The sequence below is a fragment of the Monomorium pharaonis genome, chromosome 7 (genome assembly GCF_013373865.1).
Source record: "Monomorium pharaonis isolate MP-MQ-018 chromosome 7, ASM1337386v2, whole genome shotgun sequence".
Classification (NCBI taxonomy): Eukaryota; Metazoa; Arthropoda; class Insecta; order Hymenoptera; family Formicidae; genus Monomorium; species Monomorium pharaonis.
The window spans coordinates 9,212,281-9,234,590 of record NC_050473.1 but is presented as its reverse complement, the minus strand read 5'-3'; the positions used below and the strand labels follow the sequence as shown (position 1 = coordinate 9,234,590).

The window sequence follows — 22,310 nt, the reverse complement described above, 5'->3', positions numbered from 1 at the left end:
GTGATAACTGTGAAAACAATTAATGACAGTTAGTTTCGTGCTGTCGAATATAAAGGGAGAAAGCGACAGAACATCGAAGCAACTACGTAGTAGAGAGTGACTACGCAACGATTAATAGGGTACCAACTGTTGGACATTACCATTGTCTAAATACTGCTATGTAATAAGTTCCTTATGAGTTTGCATATAAAACGTGATAGAGGAGACGATAATAGATATTAGTGTACTAAAAGAAAGTACCGTGAAATGAGATTGCACACTCTACAGCTTTTAGAGACCGTTATATCATTAAAATAATTCTATAAAGTTTTGTACTTGTCAAATTTTATATTTTAATTACATCGTATTTGATTAGTTTCGTTGAGATCGCATATTTTTAATCAATCTCGTTTCATGGTGACAGTGGATTAAGGAGCCAATAAGAAGTGGACGAAGACCGAGGTAGGCGACGAGCGATCGAGGAATGATCAAAATTACAAAAAAAGTGATAAGCGTGAGAGGGGCATACACCAGCAGGATATATATTATAGATCGTGTTAGAATTGACTGAGTTGTAGAATCGGTCCGCTTACCTCCGTTCCCTAGCTAGCAATGGAAGCAACGTAATGATCAATGTGTCAATAATACGACCAGGAGAGAAAGAGAGAGAAAGAGAAAGAGAGAGAGAGAGAAAGAAAGAGAGGCGCGAACGACTTATGCCTTAAAACGACGCCTTAAATGATATGCGATTAATCGGGGGATCTTTTCCCGATGATGTGGACGACATTGCTATCGTCCGAGACGAGAATTCTCTAAACTCTTCAAGTTGCAAGCCTCGCTGTAAAGGGGAAAATGAAGTGAAGACAATTGTGTAAGAATCGCGCGAGAAACCACGAGCGTAAGGAAGAGAATCATTGCTAAAAGAAAGAAAACGACAGAAAGAAAGAGAGAGAAAGAGAGATACAGACTGTTGGCAGTGGTCTATAGACAATGGCTCGATCCAACTGTGGTAGCGGTCAGCGATTCTTCGTACTGACTGCGCGTACGACAAATAATGAAACGTATGCGAGAGGCTTGCAGTCGCATCGATCGTAATCGACAGTTCGGGATTTTTCTTTATAGGATTCTCGAAAGTGATGGAATACCTGTCGTTGTCGACGGCTGCTCGACACAGGCTTCGCCGGTCTCTTTCGATTCGCTCACTTCACGCAGAGTAGCAGATCCAGCGCAGGTACTCGATACTGATCCTGCAGTAAGGAAAAAAAAAACTACGTAGGGAAAAAGACAATAAAATAGCGACAATGCATAATGCATTGTACTTAACGTAGCATATTTTTAAATTTTATTCTAAATAGGTTTGCCGTAATATCTACTATCATGTTTTTGGGGTAATTATATTAGTTTATATAATGAGAAAAACGCAAAGAAGTCAATAGTGTAATACCACCAATACGAGTGCCGTTCGGTGGTGCTGTTACTTGAGTAGAATGCGTTGTTTTAACAGTGCTCGTGTTGGATTGGGTCGAATGAGATTGAACTGCTGTGGAATGAGACACTGGCGTCTCAGCGGGCGTACGATTGTGAGCTCTCGAGCCCAAATCACCGGTCAGAAGATCCATAAGCAAAGATGGCCTCTGAGTACGCGGTTGTCCCTCTGTCACTGAATGCCCAATATCAACCACGCTTCTCTTAGGTTCCGGTAGCATCTCATCTGCATGTAAAAATTTCAATTAATTAAGTTAAACGCATGTGCTTTCTGTTACAAAATAATTAGAATAAGTTCGGTAAAGATAATTAGGAGAAAAGATTAGAGTTGCTCCAGCGCTGTATAAGTTTTTTTACAGTTGTTAGAACACTAACCGCATTTTCGATTTTCAATTTCCTGCTTCAGATTCTTTAACTCGTGAATGAGATCCATCAGCAGCGCACCCCGCGATTTTGGCACGGTGCTCCCATTGATCTTCTCGCGTATGATGGTGTGCATGTTTCGTTCGTGCTCAGATATCGGCGCTTGCCCGATCTTGTAAACGATAAACGGAAGCATTTGAATGTACAAGGCTGTGCGGTGGGTCACGATAAATTCTATGAAATCCCAGAGATGCGTGGAAGCTTCATTGCGCTTATTCAGAAGACGCATTGCGCGTAGAATTACTCGCCATTCGGTTCTCAGTTCGGTTTCAAAACATATCGTCATTATCTTAAGCGCTGAAATCAGATTGGGTAACAAATACTGCGTACAGAATGTTCACATAATGGTAATTTCATTTAAAAAAACATATAACCATTTCTTTTCCAATTATCAATGTGCTTTCTTTATATAAATCTTACCAAGGAAAGCGACCTGGTATAATGTTAACGATGTTTTCGTTAGAGCCTTTGGATCCCTTGCGGTGAATGTTATACTACCGGTCCTTGTATCCGTCGGTGGTCTCTGCATCGTCAGTGGTATCGGTTTTGCACCCGGCGGCCAAAGCGCGTTCAACACGGTCGTTAGAGCGAAAGAGATGTCCGATTGCTTCAGTTTCGGTACGTCTGAAGACATGACATTCAAGATAACACTCGTTCGTAGATGTCATTCCCCTGAACTGCATATAATCTGTTATGTACCTTTCCTTCCAGTTCCAACGCGCAGAAACAGCGGTATCAGCAAGTTCAAAAGTGCATTCTCCGTGCGTGTTTGAGTAGCGAACATGTTCTGACCACCGAGAACATTTTCCAAGGAATATCCTTCGCCATACGATATCACGTGTAGAGCAATCAGACGCAACACCGTCGAGCAAAAGTGTGGAGGCGGAAGTGGAGCAGCTGTAGGCAGCTTGCTCATTAAAGCAGCTGTAGAAGCCGAAGTTAAATCTTCAGATAGATTGTCTCCGACGATTAAAGCCTAAAAAGATTAACGATAATTAAGATTAAAATTCGATTAAATTAAGATAGATTTGAATGCCGGGAGAAACAATTCTGATGTCTACCTGACAAGTAGATAACAACGTTTTTAAATACTGAAAATGCGCGATGTATGGAGATTTCGCCAGAGTTTCGTACACTCCTCTCAAAAGATCACTGGCAGCGGCCCAATCGGTATTCCGTCTAATCGATGGTTTTTTGTGTATTTTACTGAACGTTTTGTCCAATCTTCTGAGAATGAGCGTCAACGCTGGTCTCATTTCGTCGGCCGCCCATTCGGTTGAAGGAAGAATATCGTTCATGTATCGTTTGAGACCACGGCAACCCATAGTGACCGGATCGTACGGGGAGATCTTCAGAAGACTATGAGCGATATCAGCCAGACGCTAGTATATAGTAATAGTAAAAGTTATTTTCGGTTTAAATACTTTTATATAAATCTGTTATAGTAATAAAAAAATTTTATTTTATTAAAGTTAAAGATAAAATATTCGCAATACTTTATTATTTATTAAATGCATTATCTAAAAGTTAATTAAACATTACAAGAGAGAAAAAAAGAAAAACAGAAAGAGAGAGAGTATATGCTAGATAAATAAAAAGAATATAAATAGAAAATTGCCAATTTACCACATGACATTTTGAATCCAGTAACTCGATAGTCTTTCCGTCTTGAGATTTCTTATTGAGTTCTACTAAACGAATGGAACAACGCGCGACGAAATCTCCGACCATATTTAATAAGGTATCGCGCGGTCTTCTAAACTCGTTCTTATGGAAATCTTCGTCCCGATCGTAAAAATGTCGAGCTTTCGAATGCTCTATGTACTTCGTGTGAGTGTCTTCTTCGAAATCAAAACCCGGTGAGTACGGACCTTTGCCGTAATTTCTTTGACTAGAACCCTTATGTTCGGGACTCGATTTTTGCGGACCATTATAATACCTACGAGAATTAATGAGATATTAATTTTATTAAATAGTATTGGAGTAAAGAAGCGAGAAATTATAAGACAAGTAAACTGTAACTAAATTTAATTCGTACTTTGTCAATGCTTCGGAATTATTGACTAATGTTCTAACTGCAATCGCTAATTGATTTATTATCTCCTTCTCCGTTTTGCCTTCTTTATTGTACGTGGGTAACTGAATCTGCTGAACGTAACATGGCAGTATCGCTTCCAATATTGTCTGTAAAAATGCAACGTGTATTACACACTATATAATATAAAAATTAACAACATAAAAACAATATAAAACGATATTATATCAGATATCTTACCAGCATCTGTTGGCCTCTGATTGAGTCAGGGGCATAAGCTATCACCATTACACAGAGAGATATACAGTCAAGTACGTCAACCATTTCATTTTCATCATGGTAACAAAAATCTATCGCTTTCAAAGGCTTCTCTTCTTTCACTAATTCTCCTATATTAAGTGGATCCGGTGACGGCGTTTCCAAACTCAATAATAAGTTAAATAGGCATGTTGCTGGAACCTGAACAATATTACGCAATCAATATTATTTTTTTATGAATATTTCTAGATATGTATTTTTATATTTATTGATAAGTAAATGAGAGAGGAAAAACAAACTTTATGAGCCTCGCCATGGACGCTGACCATATCCGTATCCAATATGGTGGAAACACTGCCAAACATCTGTAGAATAAAGGGTTTACGATTCATGAGATAAAATTGTTTAACGGCATATTCAACAGTGGTCGTCACGAGTTTATTCGTCTGGTGCGTCGAGTACAGCTGCAATAAGGTCGGCATGATCAGCAAGTAACCGTTTGTCGAGAAGATATTTTTGAAATTATGCGCAGCGTTTATGTAGGTTGCCACGACGTAGCGTAGAATGCAGGAATCTTCGCTGTGAAGAATCACGGCTCCATTCAGAACATTCAGGAAGAGATGTATATCACCAGAATATGCAAAATTTCCGGCCATGGCCTCAAACATGCGCGCGATCAGTCTGACCCACATAAATTTATGCATTACATCCAGCCCAAGTAGTTCCTAAAATCAAAGAATGAATTTTTTAATTTATTTATGCACAGAAAGAAAGATTTCTTTAGATTTAATAAACAGTTTTGTTTGACTATTCCAAAGCATATATTTCATTGATTTAAATAAATTTTATACAGATTTCTTTAGATTTAATAAAATTTATTAGAAACAAAGAAATATATTCTTCGAACAAAATAGTTTATTGATTTTAAAGGAATCTTTCTCTCTCTTTGTGAGGGAGAATACTTTAAACGAATATATGTATTATTTATTTTACATTTTGATTTATCACGTACTCTAATATAAATTTTCAAATGTGAATGAAAGGCTTAAAAAATACATACTCTTCCAATTTCGCCCCCTTTGTACAGATCCAAATCTGCTTCCAGGGCTTTTCGTGGGAATGAAGGTAGCTTCATAAGCTCTTCGTGAAGAAACACGACTCTTTGCACTACCATGTCAACATTCTTCAGAATCGCCCAGGTTAAGAGCACCTTTCCTATTTCTACGAATTTATGCATTAATTCCTGCCGTTGCAACGCATTGAATGCATCCTCCGGCTTCATGTGGACAAGTTCAATTTGCGGGAATTGGGACCTCTTGAAGAAATAGTAGTCCCTAACGTACGACGATGGATTGTGTATTTGATCTGCAAATTAATAAAAAGTTTTAGTGACGGGATAAAATATTATTGCACAATAAAGATAAGCTAAATAAAATAAAATACTCACGTGTTTTATAATCTACGAGAAAATACTCGTGCTGCTTCGATTCTTCAACGCCAAAAAAGTCCAAAGACTCTCGAAGTATTTGACAAAATTGCGTGTCCTCTTGGACCGGAAATTGCGAGGGTATTTCTCCGGCATCAGGATCCTGTGGGCCGTGAACGATTATCTTTTTTGCTGACGGAACATTCGCCGTTAGTAGGATTGACGCATCACATTGTTCCTTCCGCAAGATTTGCTTTAGATCTTTAAACATAATGCCGTGTACGCTGTGCACCACCTGATGTCAAAAAAATCATCATCAGCAGTTCTGTATTAACAAAGTAATAATACTCGCAAAAAAGATGATAAAAAAAAAATATTGAAGATGTTTTACCATCCATAGGATTGACAATGCGGTTCCAATTAATTTTTGGCCTTCCTCGTGCGGAGTACGCACATAAAACATGACATATCCAATAATATAATTGTACAAGGCAAACGCAGCCTGTTGTGGCAATTTTGGCACGAATCTGATAAGATGTCTCAAAATTTTGAACATCAGCTCTTGCTTCTCTCTCGTGAGACGCTCCAGTACGTACCGAAGAAACAAAGCGCTATCCTCTACCAGGCAACTCCAGATTACCTAATATAAGATAAATTAACATGATTAATATTATTAACAAAATGTAGGATTACGGCCTAAAAGTTTATTTTATTTATACCTGATATGCCACTTCGTATACCGCGTTTCCATCGTCGGAGACTGCAGGATCATCCAAGAGATTAATAATTTGAACGATCGCTGAACACAATGACGAAGGAAACAACGAGAGAGCTGACTGACTGTGATGTGCTTGAGTGTTTCTTGGTACAGTATCAGCTGCATCTTCATCTCCTACATTACCTTCATTAAAAAGGAGAGAAATATTGCAAGAAACAAATAAATAAAAATGGATTGTACACATACCTTCATCGTGATCATCTCCCACTGGGCTGGGCTCATAAGCGGCTTGTACAGTGATCGGTATTGTTGTGATTAAAAAATTTTCCCTTTCCTCCCGCTTCTTGTCATCCTGTGCCTGAAGAGCCCTCGTGATCAATTCGGTTTGCTGCTTCTTTCGTGTTTTCGTTGCGGTCACTAAAGATCTCTAAAGTAAGAAACAAATACAATCAATTAATTTTCAGTATGAAAAAAAATGTAAAATTATTTCAACCAAAGGTTATTTTAATTATATTTGTATTTAATAATTTTAAGGCTAAATGGCGGGCACACTGTTATTTATAAAACAACGTTAAATAAAACATATTAATTTTAATTTAGTAACGTTTAATACAGTGTGTGCTTATGCCGACATAAATATCTCTATTCAAATTTTTTTACATGTATTTACTCACATGATGTTCCTGATTGATAGTGACTTCTTCCATTTTAGTTTTGACCTGGGGCATCCAGGGTGGATCGACTACCGGTAAGGATTCTATTCCAATCTTTGGCGAAGGTAAAGTAAATTCTATTCCTGGCGGAGGTACTTTGAAAGTTAAATGAGCTGCCTCTTCCATCCGTGGCCATACTTGATATCGTAATTTCCACAGAACTTGAAATCGCAAAATTGCATTGATGCGCACACTAGTATTATTGTGCTGAAGACCTTTATGCATCAGATCGCTGGCCTGGTTCGGCGCTCGTACGGCCGATATTATAAAAAGTGCTGCAGCCGATGCGGCGACTTCTTGATTAGATTCTAATAAGAGCTCCCATGCGACTGGCAGCACTTCCACAAACAAATCTTCCGTCATGACAACTGCCCCTTTGATTAAAGTGGCCAAAGGTGCATGGAAAGCGTCCTTCACTTGAGTTTTTATGTATTTCAAGACCGGTGGCGGATCTCTATCTTTATCTTCTTCAATATCGTATTTCGTTGTGGTCCTTCTCAGAGACTCCTTGCCCCTTTCAGAGTCCTGCTCTGCGAGATCCTTTGAGGAATCCCTTTGAGTTAATCGACCGGATTGAGAACCATCTAGATTTTTCTCTATTCTGTAGAAATATTCATTAAATTAGCATCAGATGTAATTTAAAAGAAAATATTTTATAATTGAGCTGCAATTTTTAATAATTATATATCTGTACACTTACAGGAGTATTTAATATGTAATATTTTATTAATTTTACTTAAAAGACATTTATTTAATCTATATAAATAAAAATGTTTGTTCCTCATCTAAGATCTCCGTAAGTTTTTCACCGATTGTTTTGAAATTTTGACACAACGTTGCATTCATAACCGGAAGTGTTCTTATGGGGTCTGATTTTGGAAATACCGTATGTTTCAAAAATGATGACCATAATTTAAGTGTAAAAAATAATTTTTCATTAATATTATTGAAATTTTGACACATTGAGACTGGGACAGACGGGTAGAGATGGGGAGAGACGGGGAGAGACCGGGAGAGGCGGGGAGAGACGGGGAGAGACGGAGAGAAACGGGGAGAGACCGGGAGAGACGGGGAGAGACTGAAAGAGACTGGGAGAGACGGGGAGAGATCGGGAGAGACGAGGAGAGACCGGGAGAGACGGGGAGAGACGGGGAGAGACGGGGAGAGACGGGGAGAGACCGGGAGAGACGGGGAGAGACGAGTAGAGACGGGGAGAGACGGGAGAGACCGGGAGAGGCGAAGAATGTTTCTATTGTGTTTAAATTAAGGTAATAAGGTAATAAGAAAAATAAAGATAGCTGTTATTTTATTGAAAAAAAGGAACTTATTTAAAACATTCTTTTGAATGGATTTCTAAATCCATGGCAGCTTTTAGAAAAAAAAGTTAGAAGTACGTGAATGAATGAATATTAGATTTATTAAAGATAGATAAATGCTTATTCAAAAATAAAATAAAAAGAGCAACAGTCAAGCAAGGCTCTTGAAAGTTAAACCACGAAAGCAAAGAAAATTTGAAAAAAACGTAGCATAAGAATAGAGAGCCACAGCAACGCGTGGCAGGGCATAGCTAGTATTTAATAAATATTTATTCAATTAACAAATAATAAATATAAAATTTAAATTACTTGTATTTGCGTCCCACGCTGTCTTTCCTTCGAATAGGCGACACCTGTGTGCTAGTTTGATCAGACACTTTGCGGCTGCGTTTGTCCTTTTTGTCATCTTTTTTATCAGTATCAATGTCTAACAGACCTGTGCCGTTTAGTATACCAAATTCCTCTCCGTAAATCTTCTTTACCGATTTTATTAATCTACTGCTAGCGCGCATTTGTCGTCGGTGGCAAAAGGGATGGCAAAAGTTTTGATGGGAGCAATAAAAATTAAAGGAATTGGCGAATTGCGCGAGCACCTTCATCCATGGAAAATTCTTGTTGGTCTCGTCGGTTTCGTTGCTGTCGCTTGGACTCTCCGGTGGTTGATCGTCACTGAGAATGCCCGGCGATTCATCGCCACTGACTTCACCGCCGACACCGGGTTCGGACGTGTCACTTCTGTCGGAGAGCGAGCTTACTTTTCTCTTGGATTGAATCGAATCGGCACGTTTTACTGTATCTATGGAACGTAACATTATTAAAAAATTAATTTTGCATTTAAACAATATTAATCTACAATTTTTTAAAAATTAGTTGAAAAGTTAACAATAATTATGACGTCTTTTACAAGACAAGGATTATAAATAAATTTATACTACTTTGTGTATTTTAATACTTACATGCTTCGCATTCCGTATCCTTGCCCTCCTTGGTATTGCGACGAAGTTTAAGGCTTCTTTTTTTAAACGAGCCGGTCGCAGCTCCAGCAGTACTGCGACGAAGAAGGAATGGTCTAGTTTGAGGTGCCTGCACTCTCTTTGCTTTTTCCTTTTCAATATTTTGGGCTTCCTCACCTTGAACCGTAACATTCGATTTGCTGCTTCCCTCGGATTCATTATCGGGTTCGTAGAGGACAAAACTGATTTTGCGCTCCGCTATAAAATAAAGTTATATTTTTGCCTGTCAGATACGTGGTCACCCGTCTTCGAAATACGGTTATTTTATTTGAAATAACGCTCTCGTTGTAATTAAGGTGAGCTAGGGCAAGTGCATATCCAAAAATTCAAAGTTTCTGTTTACTCTTCTCCCACAAACTTCCCCAAATTTTTATGCATTGTAACTTTGGCAACATGACATTCAAATTGTAACTTTATAAATGCATAAGGTCATTTTTAGAAGAAAAAAAAAATTTAGGAGAAAAAAATCACACTTTAAAAAATTTTGTTTGATGGCTTACTTGCCCCTGCATTTAAACTAACCAATAACTTCACGATCGCCAGCTATGGATTGAAGACTCTGCGCGGACGCCTGTGAGTGACCCATGGACGACAAAGCTACACTCCATCGTCGATTCGCTTCACGACTGTACATTCTTTCCCAAGGCGGGGGACGTTCTTTCGTCAACAGTTTACTCGACTTCGGCAAAGTTTGGTAAGTCTCTCTCAGAAAGGCTGTCACCTCCATCAGCAGAACGCAAGCGACGAGGCGTAACGCGAACGGACATTGGGATCCATAATTATTTATGCTTGCTGAAAGTTATTCAATCTTAATTACATTCCTGGCTGTTGAATTGATTTTCTGGGATCTTAAAAAACCACGAGATTAATATTACCGTCATCTAGAAAATCTTCCTCCTCATCTTCCAGAATTAGATCTCTTTGTTTGCTCTCGTCGGATACTATGCTGGTTATCTGCTCGACATTTTGCTTATCCTCGGCCATAAACTCCTCCAAGCGTGCTCCTATAGCCTGTTTTAATTACAATCTCGTATATTTTATTCTGTCAAAAAAATTTTCCGTCGACAAAGAAGAGATGTCGGTTGCTCAATTAGAAGTACCTCTGCCCATTGATAAAATAATTTTCCCGCGGTGCGTTGTAGAACATGAACGCGTCTAAGCGCGGTGGAGGCGTTCCGATTATTTATCGGCACAGACGGTCGAAACATGGGAAAATTGTGCTTCATCCACGCCGGCCAGTGGCCCTTGTTGCACTGGTGCACCAAATGCGCGCATTCCAGTATCAGACAAGCGCGAGAGACCACCGGCGCGTATGGCTGTAATCGCATAATTAAGTATCTTCGATTTCTATGGCGCTTCACACAAATATAGGGTTAAAATACAAGGTAATCATTACGAGGTCCAGAAGCGACCCCATTAGATGGGGATCGGGAACAGATCCTGGTTGGCAGGTCTCCAGGAGGAAGGAGAATCGTAGCATTCCTTCAAACACCGCGTAGCGTGGTACCAATCTTCTCTCCTTCAGTACAACGAACTCGGATTCTCTGCAAGCCTCGCCGAGCTCCATGGAATTCTTCCGACTGAAATCTAATCAGAAACAGATGCATGCCTCGACGATGAAGAAATATTCGCCGTTTGATAGCAAAGAAATGATTTACACGTATGCACTGAGAAAAGAAAGCTGTTAATTTGATTAAATTTTTTAATTTGATTAAATTTCTTCAATTTAACTATTTATGTATTTCAATCAAATATATAAATACTTAAATTGAAGTTCAATTATTTCATGTGTTTAAGTTAATTGCACAAATACTTGAACTGAAGAAATTTAATTAAGTTGAAAAATTTATTCAAACATTTTTTTCTCAGTGTGATATATACAAAAAAAAATCAATTTGCGTAAAATGTAAATCTACTCTTACAATTTCCAGGCGTCTCCTCCATGCTTTCCTTCTTCTTGCTCTTTCCGAAACCGATTTTATTCAATTGATCCTCCATCCGACGTTTCGCCTTTTGCAGAGTTACACCAACCCTAGAAGAGGATCGCGCGTATCTCAACATAGCAATCTATGATTACTTTTTGCTTCTCGAAGTAACAGATTAATTCATGTTAGGCGCGCAACAGCAAGTTAATTACTTTAAATAGACGACTTACCCGCGACCGGTTCGCGACGCGCTGCGATGATGGCCGTAATGGAAGCTGGGCTGTCTAACAAAGCTACCATCTGTGGGCGACTCGCTACTTTCATGGCTATCAGTGGAATCGGTCCGACTGTACTCCTTCCGGAACCAATTAACTAAAACCGATCGAAACGATTCGGTATAATGCGTCACAGTACGTCGTAAATGATGAATGACGTTTCCTGCCGCTCACCGATACCGCCAATTTGAAATCGCGTCGACTTCCGGGGTCCCAGGGAAGGCTCGCCGATACCCAAGTTACGCTCGCTCTGCCTGGGTGTCAATACGTGGTGCTTTTTGCGCAGATTACCCAACGGACTTTGACTGATCTTCACGTTCTCCTCGCTCAATTCCGTCTCGAGGAGACTCTGCAAATTCGAGCCCGCCTACCCAGTTAAACCCTTTTAATACTGTACAGAATGCACGGAGAGCGATGTAATTATTATACGATTGTTTTAATTGTAATATTTACAGCACATGTAGACGACGTGCTCCTTTTCTTGAAGAGAAACTTGCGCGTGCCTCTGTCGTCAACGGTATAACACGTGTCTCCTCCTATATCCGCGTGTTCCTCTAAATCAGATTGATGGATATGTCTGGAAATTAATAAATATGTAAAAAATCGTAAAAAAAGTTCTTTAAAAAGTGTTTATTCGTTTCGCAGCAAAAGTATATTTTCTAATAAAATTATTTGGTTGAAGGATTTCTTACAAAAAAATAAACAAATTTACTTTTTCAAATTTATGATGTCACATCGTGAACAATTTTTTTCTAGAATCAAACAGAACACGAGAGATATAAATATAAATAGAGAGTAAATATAATATATCCTTAAAACAAGTTAAAACATTTTTTTTTAATAGATCCTTAAAATATTAATTAAAGTTATATCTTTGTGTACTTATTACATATCTGGAAAATAATTACTATATGTATATAATGGACGATTTAAAGAAGAGGAGAATTTTTCAAAAAATTAAATTTTCTTAGATTTTTTAAATTAATTTTTGTAGAAAATTACTTTATTATTGAAACATGTTTCTATTTATCCATAAACCTTATGACACGTGTTGTCTGCAAGTTGCTGTTATATCGTTTATTCGGTCGATCCGTGGAGTCCAGGATTCCGCTTAGAGCGACCCGTCGGAAAATGCCACCGTGCGCCTCCTTGACGTATGTCATGAACTGTCGCACGTCGCAGTAGAGGTTGATGTTCTCTTGCGCCTTCAGCTGCTTCGTGGAATTGATGAGGCGCGTGACCAAGACCTTGAAGACGCAGGCCATGATCTGCCCCTCGATACCGCGCGTCCCGTAACCGCCGGCATTGTACGACGTCGCGACGCCACTCGCCGTCGCGTTCCCGCCGCTTCCGCTCGAGGCACCGACTCCACTTCCGCCGGTTCCAGAGCTGATCATACCGGCGCCGAAGTTCGTCGCGTACCCACTCTGAGTGGCCACGTCCGGTGATTTTCCCGACATTCTTTTCTGATCTAAGAAGAGAAAAAACATTTCTTAGCATAAAGTAAAAAAATATATTTTTTCCATGATATATCAAAGAGAATTATTTTCAAGTCATGTGTGCGTAATGTTTTTATTTAATTGAATTAAATTTACTTACTAAGAGGCGACAGTAATGAACACGGATCGACGCAGTAGCCAACGTACGCGTGAAAGAAGTCCATGATTTCCGTTAACGGTTGCTCTCGCATCATCGTACGCAGGAATCGTGAGAATAAACGAGAACTGGCGCGATGCAATTTTGTGAGAATAGTTTGGCCCTGGGAGCGACAAATATCAGCCTGAGGTCCGCGCACTCCATCCAGACAACCGTGTGGGCAGCCTAGATGCCTCAGTACCCTGACCACGCAATTCATAAGGAGATTGTGAGCGGTCGGCTTGCCTTTGCCACCCGAATCGTATAACCTGCGTTCCTGATGTAATTCCGTTGGGGAATCCTGCTTCTTTCCTGTTTCCGACTTATTGTCGATCCCTGTACCAGATCCTACACGAGAAGTAAGATTTACTTTGAACGTGAATGAAATCTTTTACTTTACTTTTGTAAAGTAAGAAAAGTAGAAAATAAGAAAAATTTATATCTTTAAATTGCATTCTAAATAATTATATAATTAATCCGATTTCATTACCTGCATTACTGCCAATGGCTTCCTCTCGAAGGCAATACTTCATCACCCCCATGTCCATTAAGAGTTCCATCAGGTTCAATATAATCTCGCAGACTCGCGGCGTGCAGGCGGTATTATCTCGCAAAGCAATAAAGTGTATCGCCTGGATGATGAAATACACGTGTCAAAGATTTGTTAAAATACAATCATATTTTGCTATTACCTTCAAGACGACTTGCAGATCAATATCGCCTTCTTTGGTGATGTAACACCCGGAGCCCGGGGCCTCCGGCACTTCGTCGCTCATGTAAGTGATGTTAGAATCCGTCTGGGATCTCGTGAGACTGGGTTTCCTCTCGGAACATAAACGAGCACCTTGGACACTAATGACATCTAATTGACTGTCGATGGATCCCTGAAGAGAAAATAATCAGGTACTCAAAGAAAAATTAAATGAAAGTTATTATAATAATAAATATTAATTAAACTGTATTTTACACACACACACACACACACACACACACACACACACACACACACACACACACACACACACACACACACACACACACACACACACACACACACATATATATATATAATATATAATGACAAATAAATTAAAGATACAATTCTGTCTTTATGTTACCGTACTTTGCACAAATTGCGGGTTTCTTTACCTGACGCTTCATGTAATCGGGGGATGGGGTTGGCGTGTGTTCCGTGACTGTGATAATAGGGTTCGGAGCTGTGTAGGACTGACTGTAAAACCGACTCTGCTTCCTCTCGATACGAGTATCACCGACGTACCTACAAAACAGCATAGATCAGAAATCCAATTCGACGATGTTATCTCGAATATCCTCATGCCACTTGCCAACGTGAGCCCTAATCAAGCACTACAGTCTTGTCTTTATGATCTCGATCTACGATCGTACGCCTGTCATTCCGTTGACACATGCACGATGATTTTTAACAAACTTTTCGTATCAACGTTGCCCCTACAGTAACAATCAGTAAGCTTTACAGATCAAAAATCAATAGAATTAGAATAAATAATTAAAAAAAAAAGACATTAAAATAATTTTATACGAATAAAAAAAGAAAGTTTTAGAAAAATTAATTGAATATTAAAAATTCTGCACTTGCATAAGTAATTAAAATTAATGTTTATAAAAGATAAAGTGTAAGATTAATAAACATCTTGATTTTCTTTTGTAAATATATGTGAGAAAAATTGAAAAATATTAAAGTGCTATAAATTTTCAATTATTACGTTAATTTATTTGAAAAAAATTAGAAAAAACAAGAAAGAGATTTTATATTTGTTTGTCGAGAAACGAAAAATATATCAATTCTCGTAATAATTTTAAATTAAAAGATTAAGGGCAACGTTATTCGATTTTTGATGTATTTCTATATACAACATGCATAAAAATATGTAAAACAAAATGTTTCTACAATATAATCTTCTGATTTATATATATCTCTTAGGATTGCTGGAATATGAAGCAATAGATTACAAAAGCAAAACATATAGGGGAACTTTTTAACTCTGATAATGGATTTTAATTAGTGCGATATAATTTTAATGTAGTGTAACATTATAGATACTTAAAAATTATTTTAAAATGTGATACTAGAGTAAAGATATTATAAAGAAAAATTTGATTTTAGGGAAATTAGAAAATTATCATTTTAATAATTTAAAAAATGGAAGGAGAAAGAATGAGAAAGAGAACGATTCTTTGATGTATCGTATAGAATCAATAAAACAAATTATTATAGAAGGATCAAAGTTATTACATAACAGAAAAGGTTGCTAAAAAATTGTTATAGATAAAAGATTTGTCAATGATATATGGAGGCGGGTTTGGTGATGTGCCTCATGTGCCTTCACGAATTCTTGCTGACGTGCCGATGCGACTGAATTTCGATGTGTTATTAAGGGGTAAAAGTGCGCCCTACCGAAAGCAGGAAGCTCGTAAAAGAAGCGTGTGAACCGAGCTGCAGTACTTCTTCCGAATGACGTTGATGACTTACCCTCCCGCGGTCAGCTCGTTAATCAAGCAGCTGAGCACGAGTTCGGGGTGAAAGGGCGAACGAGAGAGAGAAAAGAGACACACACAGAGAAAGACCATTACGCATAAGTATTACGATAGGCTTATCAATATTTAAGCGCTGGATTAATTGTCGAAGAACATGAACTACATTCTTAGACCATATATCAGGCCAATTACATCTAGCTTCCAATACATAGCATTAATTGCTTCAATTAAGACACATTGTCACTATTTTAAAAAAAAAAAAGGAAACATTAGACTGTATTTAATTCTAAACAATTTGTACTATAAATCACTGGAATTATAAATAAATCTATAAATTATGAATTATTCGATTTTTGTAATCAAAAACATCGTTCAAGATTGTCAATGTTGGATTAAACTTTTTTAAATAAAATTTTAAATTTAATTTTACATTCTTCACAAATAAATTACAATTGAAATATATTAAAATTTAAAATTAGTATGTATTGTATGTACATATAAGTTTTTTCTGTATCCAACACTGATTCTCTTCTGTATCTGTAAAAAATTCTTGCTCTAAACGTTTGTCTCTTATTACATACAGCCTAAGCACAACTACGTCCCTCTTGGCTATTATTGTTATCACACAGTTAAGATATAGATGTAATTGTAATTTCTTAAACTATATAATATATAGTCTATAAAAATATGTTTGCACGTAAATACGAGCCATATAGTTATCTCTTAAGTCGTTTTATTTATTGAGAATTGAGAACGCATAAAATCACGTAATATTATTTTTTTGTAGCAAAAGTGATATAAAAATTCTAGTAATGAATAATACAACGAGAATAACAACAAAATGCGCTTATTCACGTACAAGTGAAAAAAAATTGCAAGTTAAAGAGAGGAAGATCTTATACTGTCGAAATTCTCTATTGCTTTCTTCTCAAATAAAGCCAACAGCGCCTACCTTAAACTCGGCATACTCTTCCCTTTGATTAGATTTGTAGGATGCTTCATGTAATCAACATCCTTTGCCTCAAAAATCTTTGAACTGGCCGAAGTTCGTCTCGAAGTCAAATGATCTTCTCCAGTATCAAGACTGGTATGACGTTCCTAGGAATCGATGTTACAAGCGAATATTAATACGATATATTAGCAATGGTCTTTTTAACTTTTAAGTAAGCATTTAAAGCAACAATTTAAAGATATTAGAAGAACTGTATAATAAATTTAGCAGAATGGAACCTGATGAGACTTATGCACAAATGTAAAATAAATAACAACAAAATGCGCTTATTCACGTACAAGTGAAATAATTGTCATCGGTGTTATCGTATAATTAAAATACTTGGTCAGTTACCTGCTCAAATAACATCTTGGGTTCTTCCTGGTCAATCTTTTCAAGTGCCTTCTCCGATTTCGAGAGAAGCTTTGTTTCCACAAAGGCCTTCAGATCGGCCATCTTCATGCGTTTTTTTGTTTTCTCGCTGGCGCGTCTGGTATGTCTGGATTCGCCTTCTTGGGCTTTGCGTGTGTAATAGTTCTAAAAATGCGACCAAGTCTACACGGAGGAAGAGGAAGGATCTGTTTTGAGATGATGAGAATGCGTACCCGTTGTCAAAGAGGCATCGCGCGTATCCGGCACCTCTATAAAGTCCTTCATGACATCTTTCTTCTTGCTCTCGGGGCTCTGATAAAACGAGACTTCAATTTTTGGTATGGGCAACGAGTTGCTCCGGCGACGCGGCATTTGTTGTACCGAAGTTTCTTCATTGATTCTTCGTAATCTACAACGTATTTCAAAAACCATATATTTATCCAAATAACAACGATATTTATTTTGAAATATTGGAATTATATTCTGTATATTAAAATATTGTGTGCTAACAAGGTAACGTTGATTCCAAACTTATATTAGATAACTGACCGATAGTAGAAGAATTGAAGAGCCCAGTAAACCCCTTCCTCTTGCCACTGAGGTACGAACAGGCATCTCAAAGCGGCCACATCGAGAAAGGTTGCCGCACGAACATCCGAATCGACGACTGTAGAACCGGTAGTGTGCTCGGCTGCAGTTGTGTCAGCAGATTGACGTTGTACCGAGAAACTTCCGCGCGTTTTCGAAGTCTCCTGCGCTTCCTTCTCCGCTTTAGAAATCTTATCTTCTTTTTCCTTATCCGTACCTCTAATCAGGAAGGCATTTAGATAGATTTAGATTTAGATATGTAATTAAAATGTGCTCAGAAATAAAAAATGCTTTATAACAAATATCGGTTACATTGGCAAACTAACGCCACTAATTGCATAATTGCAGGCTACTAAACAAATAATTCAATAAGTAAATACTAGATATACTACAAAAAGTTATAATATATATCTACAAGCGTTAATATCACCTTTTCCTCTACAGAAGCTCTTTTTCTTTTCATAATCTTATTTTTAATTGCAAATGAATAAAATAAAGGTTGTAATTTTGAAATTTAACTGACCCGGTTTTCGTAGCTCTTCCGTGATACTGTTTGCACGTATCCAATCCAGAAATTGCCGTGACTTGTTCTATCGTAAACTGTTCTATCGTTGATCTCGATGAGGTGGTTGTCCTGCCCATCGCGACGTGAAAGATACTGGCCTCGCCCTGCGGTAGCCACAAAAATGTTATTTGCTCTGCGCTCAGTCTCGAGACATTACCTCGTACAACTCACTGCGAATATGGTTGAAACTTCTTTTACCCCATCAAGCATTCTCTCCGATTCACTCAAAGATGGTAATCTGAATATTACCTAGTACAATAAAAGTTGTGTTATTAAGCGAATAATTTGCGATTATGAAAATCATATCGCACACTATAAATTTACCACGTGCTCGTCCTCCGCGCCGGAGCTTTCCTCGGGGATCGTTTCCGGGAAAATCGTGTCTTTCGGTGACGACAGCCAGGTACTTTGTTGCTGTTATTATTTTTACTGTTACTTTCCGTTTGCAATTAAAAAACTTTAATAATCTTATTTGATTGCGAAACTTACATCATCGTCAGTTGCTCTTGAAGGTGGCGGAGCACTTTGGTCCGAAGTCGATTGGCTAGGTGGACTTTCGACATCTAAATAACGTTTGATCAAAAAACAGGAGTAACAACATGAAAAAAAATATATATCAGATTAAATATGACGACTATATATTAATCGACAAATATTAATAGATATTTTATAATGTAATTTATAAAAACATATATTATAAATATATAGAATTCCATTTAATTAATCCAAGTGATCTCACTTCCTCCAACAAAAACGTCATCCGACAACATGTGATGTTTAGCGGATTTGAAAGACTGGCTCCAATAAATGCGCGGTTTTGCACGACAATGCGCTGTGAAGCAAGTTGCATCTGGATGTCGGCATTCGTACATGGCGGACCATACTTTCAGGCCGTTCTCTAGTCGTAAATTCGTCTTGAAATCAATGTCCTTTAAGTGATTGCACAGAGGTGCAAATAGATAGACAAAGAGCTGGATCAAGAGAGAGACATCATCATTTTCGTAATCTGCGTTTTATTAAACCGCGCAGATAAACAAGATTTTAATAACTTACAGTCATAGTAGGTATCGGAAACAAGTAGAAAAAAGGATTCGATGGATCGGTCTCGTTCTCCATACATTCTTCAGCTGAATCCAAAAGTATCCAGTGAAGAATATAAAGAAGAGTCGTTTCCATCGTGCCAAGGCTCTGAAAATCCTTCCTGAAAGATTAACAGTAATAATTGAGTTGTGTGAAAATTTAAAAAAGCAATCTAAAGATTATGTGCTACTTTATATGCTACTTATCCGTAGTATGACTCACTTATTGTGCAAGAGACTGGCCGTAGCATGAAGGACGTAAGGAAGAGCGGCTTGAATCAAACGCCAACGTGGCACACTTCTCAATATCTCGCTCAATGAGGGTGTCAAATCATTGTGGATATCCTGCACCAAAACTCTTTCAAGGCACTACGGAAAAGAGAAACTTTAATAGCTTTACTATTCTTTATAATTACTAACTGCAAATTTATCAAAACAGCTATGTGTGTAAAATATTTCAACTTTATTTAAATAAAGTATATTATATTAATAACTAATTCTATGACACTTTCTTATATTTTAAAAAGAACATATACTGACCGTACACGCTTCCTTCATTTCCTATGCGAGCATTTTGGGAATCAACAGACAATATTAATCAAAATGAGAAAAAAGTTATCATGAAATATATATAAATAAAATAAAATAAACAAATTATAAATTAGACTAATAATTTTTTATAACAGGCTACAAGCAAAGCTGAATGAAACGTCATTATATTTAATAAATGATAAATTATGTAAGATTACTCAATGCAGAGTTTTTTTAATCGTGATGCATATTAAAATGTATTAGATATTGTAATTTTATTTTAGTGCTGCATAATTAATGCGATATCTACACTCGTTTTGTACTTTTGTCTAATCATCCTAAAGGGAGAACTAACATGCGAGAAACGCGAGGGTGGCAAAATCCGGAGGATACAAAACATTGGACACGAAAGCAGTGTAATTGTTGTTTGTATCTCACAGGCAGATATTAAACGGGTGAGCCAACTTACATGATGGCCTGGCGCGTGTTGACAGAACTGCAGGTAACACGTGGAGGCGGCCGCGTGGAGAGGACATTTTGTTAGTGAGAGTAAAGCAGGTATTGCGTAACGTAGGATCGACAAACGGAAAAAATTATATGCACTGTATTAAATCCCTAATTGGTTTCGTATAAAATCAGATAAGGACCAATGTAGACTCTTAAGATTTAACGCAAATTAAAAATATACGGAATAATTAGAAAAATAAGTATAAAATAGAATGCAAAATATGTCCATCGAATATGTACAAGTATCGAATGTAAGAAAGTATTTTGATTTAATTTAAAGAGTAAAAATAAACAAAAACTATTTATAATAAATGTGAAACAATAAGATTTTAGATTCTTCATTTATTATTTGTAAATAGTCTATAAATTTATAAATATGTATATGATGTAAAAGCAAAATATATATTATAAATAAATTATGAATAAATATAAAATTGTAAATTAATCAGAGTTAAGTAGTAATTAGTTTTAAAAAATTAAAAGTTAATAAAATTAAAAATAACTTTAAACTTAATTTAGTTTATTTTAAATAATTCAGAATTTAACTTAAGTTAACTTAATCTTAATGTAACTTTGAATGTAATTAAAATAATTTATAATTTATAAGCCATTAACTTTAATTTAACTTAAAAAATATATTAATTTATCCAACTCTCGCAATTAATATAAATATTTTCATGTTGTTTTGAAAGGGTGATAAGTATTATGACATTGTGATAACTATCTTTATGAGTTATTATCTTTTAAGACATATTGAAGCCACAAAATATAATAAGTATTACTTTGGTGGACATATGAAGCAAGCTTTGAACAAAGAGCACACAATTATTTTTACAAAGACGATTACGGAAAGCAGAAATCGGAAAGAAGGGAAGTTCTTTCTCACGGTAAGCTTAAAGCGATTTTATATTTACAAAAATATCCGTTTGACCGGATTGATGTTTCAGAATCGATAATGTTAGAAATACGTATTAACTATATATATCGAGAAGAAGCGATTGGTGTTTCGTTGGACCGACTGTAACGAAGTTTGCTCGCAATATTGAATGTATTTTTTTCGTTATACGTTTTATAATTATATATTGTGATTGATTTATTTGTCTTTAATAATAAAGTCTTTAATAATTTTTATTACTTTTATTTATTACTTAATTATTACTTTTGCAGTTTAAATAGAATATTGAGTCAGTTGTTACCGTGCAAGATGCTTCGTGAAGTTTTCCTAGCTTGGCTCGAATAAATGGTCTGAAAAATAATAGAATAATGTTTATTTTAAAATAAAGATATAAACATCTTACTGTCATTTCAGGAAATAATAATTCTATGTAATTAGCCGACCTTATGTGACGCCAAAGGAACATCTGAACCGGAATAGGCAAAGGATACTCCTGCGTTCCTGCATCCAAGGATCGTCGTTTATCCATGATTGCTCCAGATGTTACTAAAATATTTCGAGATCGCGAATGACAAAATTGAACTCAATTAATCAAACACGTATAATTAGTCGAATCGTTAGTGCTGCCATCGCTACCACGTGTCTCACCTTGCAGAACGGATTCTTCCAGCTTCAACCCCTAATACGCATATGTCTTGCACACACCCTCGGTACAGTTAACAACACTCATCGGCCGGAGCTGGATCAATCCTCGATTAGGGAACGTCAAAGCCGTACGTTCACAAGAATCGAGAAACAAGATAAAAACAATCTCGTCTTTCCACGCAAGATTCACGCGCTCTTCTCTCTCTTAAGTAAAATTCGTTCCACGAAAAGGTGCGATTATCGCGCAATATTATCGTCGCGTGTTGGACGCAGCCGCCGGAAAGCTCCGACGCCGGGTGTGACGTCGTCGAAGAGTAGCGCCGCACCGAGAAGAGAGAGCGTATCACGTGCTATTCGGCCTAGTAACACACTTCCGTCATTCCCCGTGGATACCCCGCGCGACACGGGTGTGCACCCCG

The 22,310-nt window shown here is 37.2% G+C and overlaps 1 protein-coding gene across 3 annotated transcripts in view; it reads right to left on the bottom strand.

The window, feature by feature from the left end:
• The window catches only part of LOC105835901 (protein unc-80 homolog), a 26,236-nt gene extending 3,926 nt beyond the window's left edge, over positions 1-22,310 (bottom strand). The window contains exons 1-48 of one of the 3 annotated variants that reach the window (XM_012679557.3): positions 21,895-22,310; positions 21,690-21,792; positions 21,548-21,596; positions 20,314-20,340; positions 19,854-19,874; positions 19,537-19,682; positions 19,288-19,435; positions 18,974-19,205; positions 18,724-18,797; positions 18,559-18,648; positions 18,406-18,483; positions 18,193-18,338; positions 17,631-17,888; positions 17,315-17,490; positions 17,064-17,227; positions 16,671-16,816; positions 15,714-15,743; positions 14,351-14,480; positions 13,894-14,085; positions 13,692-13,833; positions 13,166-13,549; positions 12,605-13,037; positions 12,020-12,143; positions 11,741-11,933; positions 11,522-11,663; positions 11,289-11,398; positions 10,763-10,953; positions 10,467-10,682; positions 10,242-10,377; positions 9,889-10,158; positions 9,310-9,564; positions 8,663-9,149; positions 6,999-7,638; positions 6,571-6,751; positions 6,326-6,507; positions 5,998-6,246; positions 5,628-5,901; positions 5,241-5,545; positions 4,480-4,905; positions 4,163-4,381; positions 3,926-4,071; positions 3,514-3,826; positions 2,949-3,269; positions 2,587-2,863; positions 2,308-2,511; positions 1,840-2,184; positions 1,424-1,690; positions 1,125-1,226 (exon numbers count right to left, since the gene is read on the bottom strand). In XM_012679557.3, coding sequence (XP_012535011.2) covers positions 1,125-1,226; positions 1,424-1,690; positions 1,840-2,184; positions 2,308-2,511; positions 2,587-2,863; positions 2,949-3,269; positions 3,514-3,826; positions 3,926-4,071; positions 4,163-4,381; positions 4,480-4,905; positions 5,241-5,545; positions 5,628-5,901; positions 5,998-6,246; positions 6,326-6,507; positions 6,571-6,751; positions 6,999-7,638; positions 8,663-9,149; positions 9,310-9,564; positions 9,889-10,158; positions 10,242-10,377; positions 10,467-10,682; positions 10,763-10,953; positions 11,289-11,398; positions 11,522-11,663; positions 11,741-11,933; positions 12,020-12,143; positions 12,605-13,037; positions 13,166-13,549; positions 13,692-13,833; positions 13,894-14,085; positions 14,351-14,480; positions 15,714-15,743; positions 16,671-16,816; positions 17,064-17,227; positions 17,315-17,490; positions 17,631-17,888; positions 18,193-18,338; positions 18,406-18,483; positions 18,559-18,648; positions 18,724-18,797; positions 18,974-19,205; positions 19,288-19,435; positions 19,537-19,682; positions 19,854-19,874; positions 20,314-20,340; positions 21,548-21,596; positions 21,690-21,775 — 9,727 coding nt within the window. In that variant the 5' untranslated portion in view covers positions 21,776-21,792; positions 21,895-22,310. Of the gene's footprint in view, positions 1-1,124; positions 1,227-1,423; positions 1,691-1,839; positions 2,185-2,307; positions 2,512-2,586; positions 2,864-2,948; positions 3,270-3,513; positions 3,827-3,925; positions 4,072-4,162; positions 4,382-4,479; positions 4,906-5,240; positions 5,546-5,627; positions 5,902-5,997; positions 6,247-6,325; positions 6,508-6,570; positions 6,752-6,998; positions 7,639-8,662; positions 9,150-9,309; positions 9,565-9,888; positions 10,159-10,241; positions 10,378-10,466; positions 10,683-10,762; positions 10,954-11,288; positions 11,399-11,521; positions 11,664-11,740; positions 11,934-12,019; positions 12,144-12,604; positions 13,038-13,165; positions 13,550-13,691; positions 13,834-13,893; positions 14,086-14,350; positions 14,481-15,713; positions 15,744-16,670; positions 16,817-17,063; positions 17,228-17,314; positions 17,491-17,630; positions 17,889-18,192; positions 18,339-18,391; positions 18,484-18,558; positions 18,649-18,723; positions 18,798-18,973; positions 19,206-19,287; positions 19,436-19,536; positions 19,683-19,853; positions 19,875-20,313; positions 20,341-21,547; positions 21,597-21,689; positions 21,793-21,894 lie in introns of those variants that run through there. The other 2 variants (XM_036289648.1, XM_036289649.1) reach the window with 2 other exon arrangements.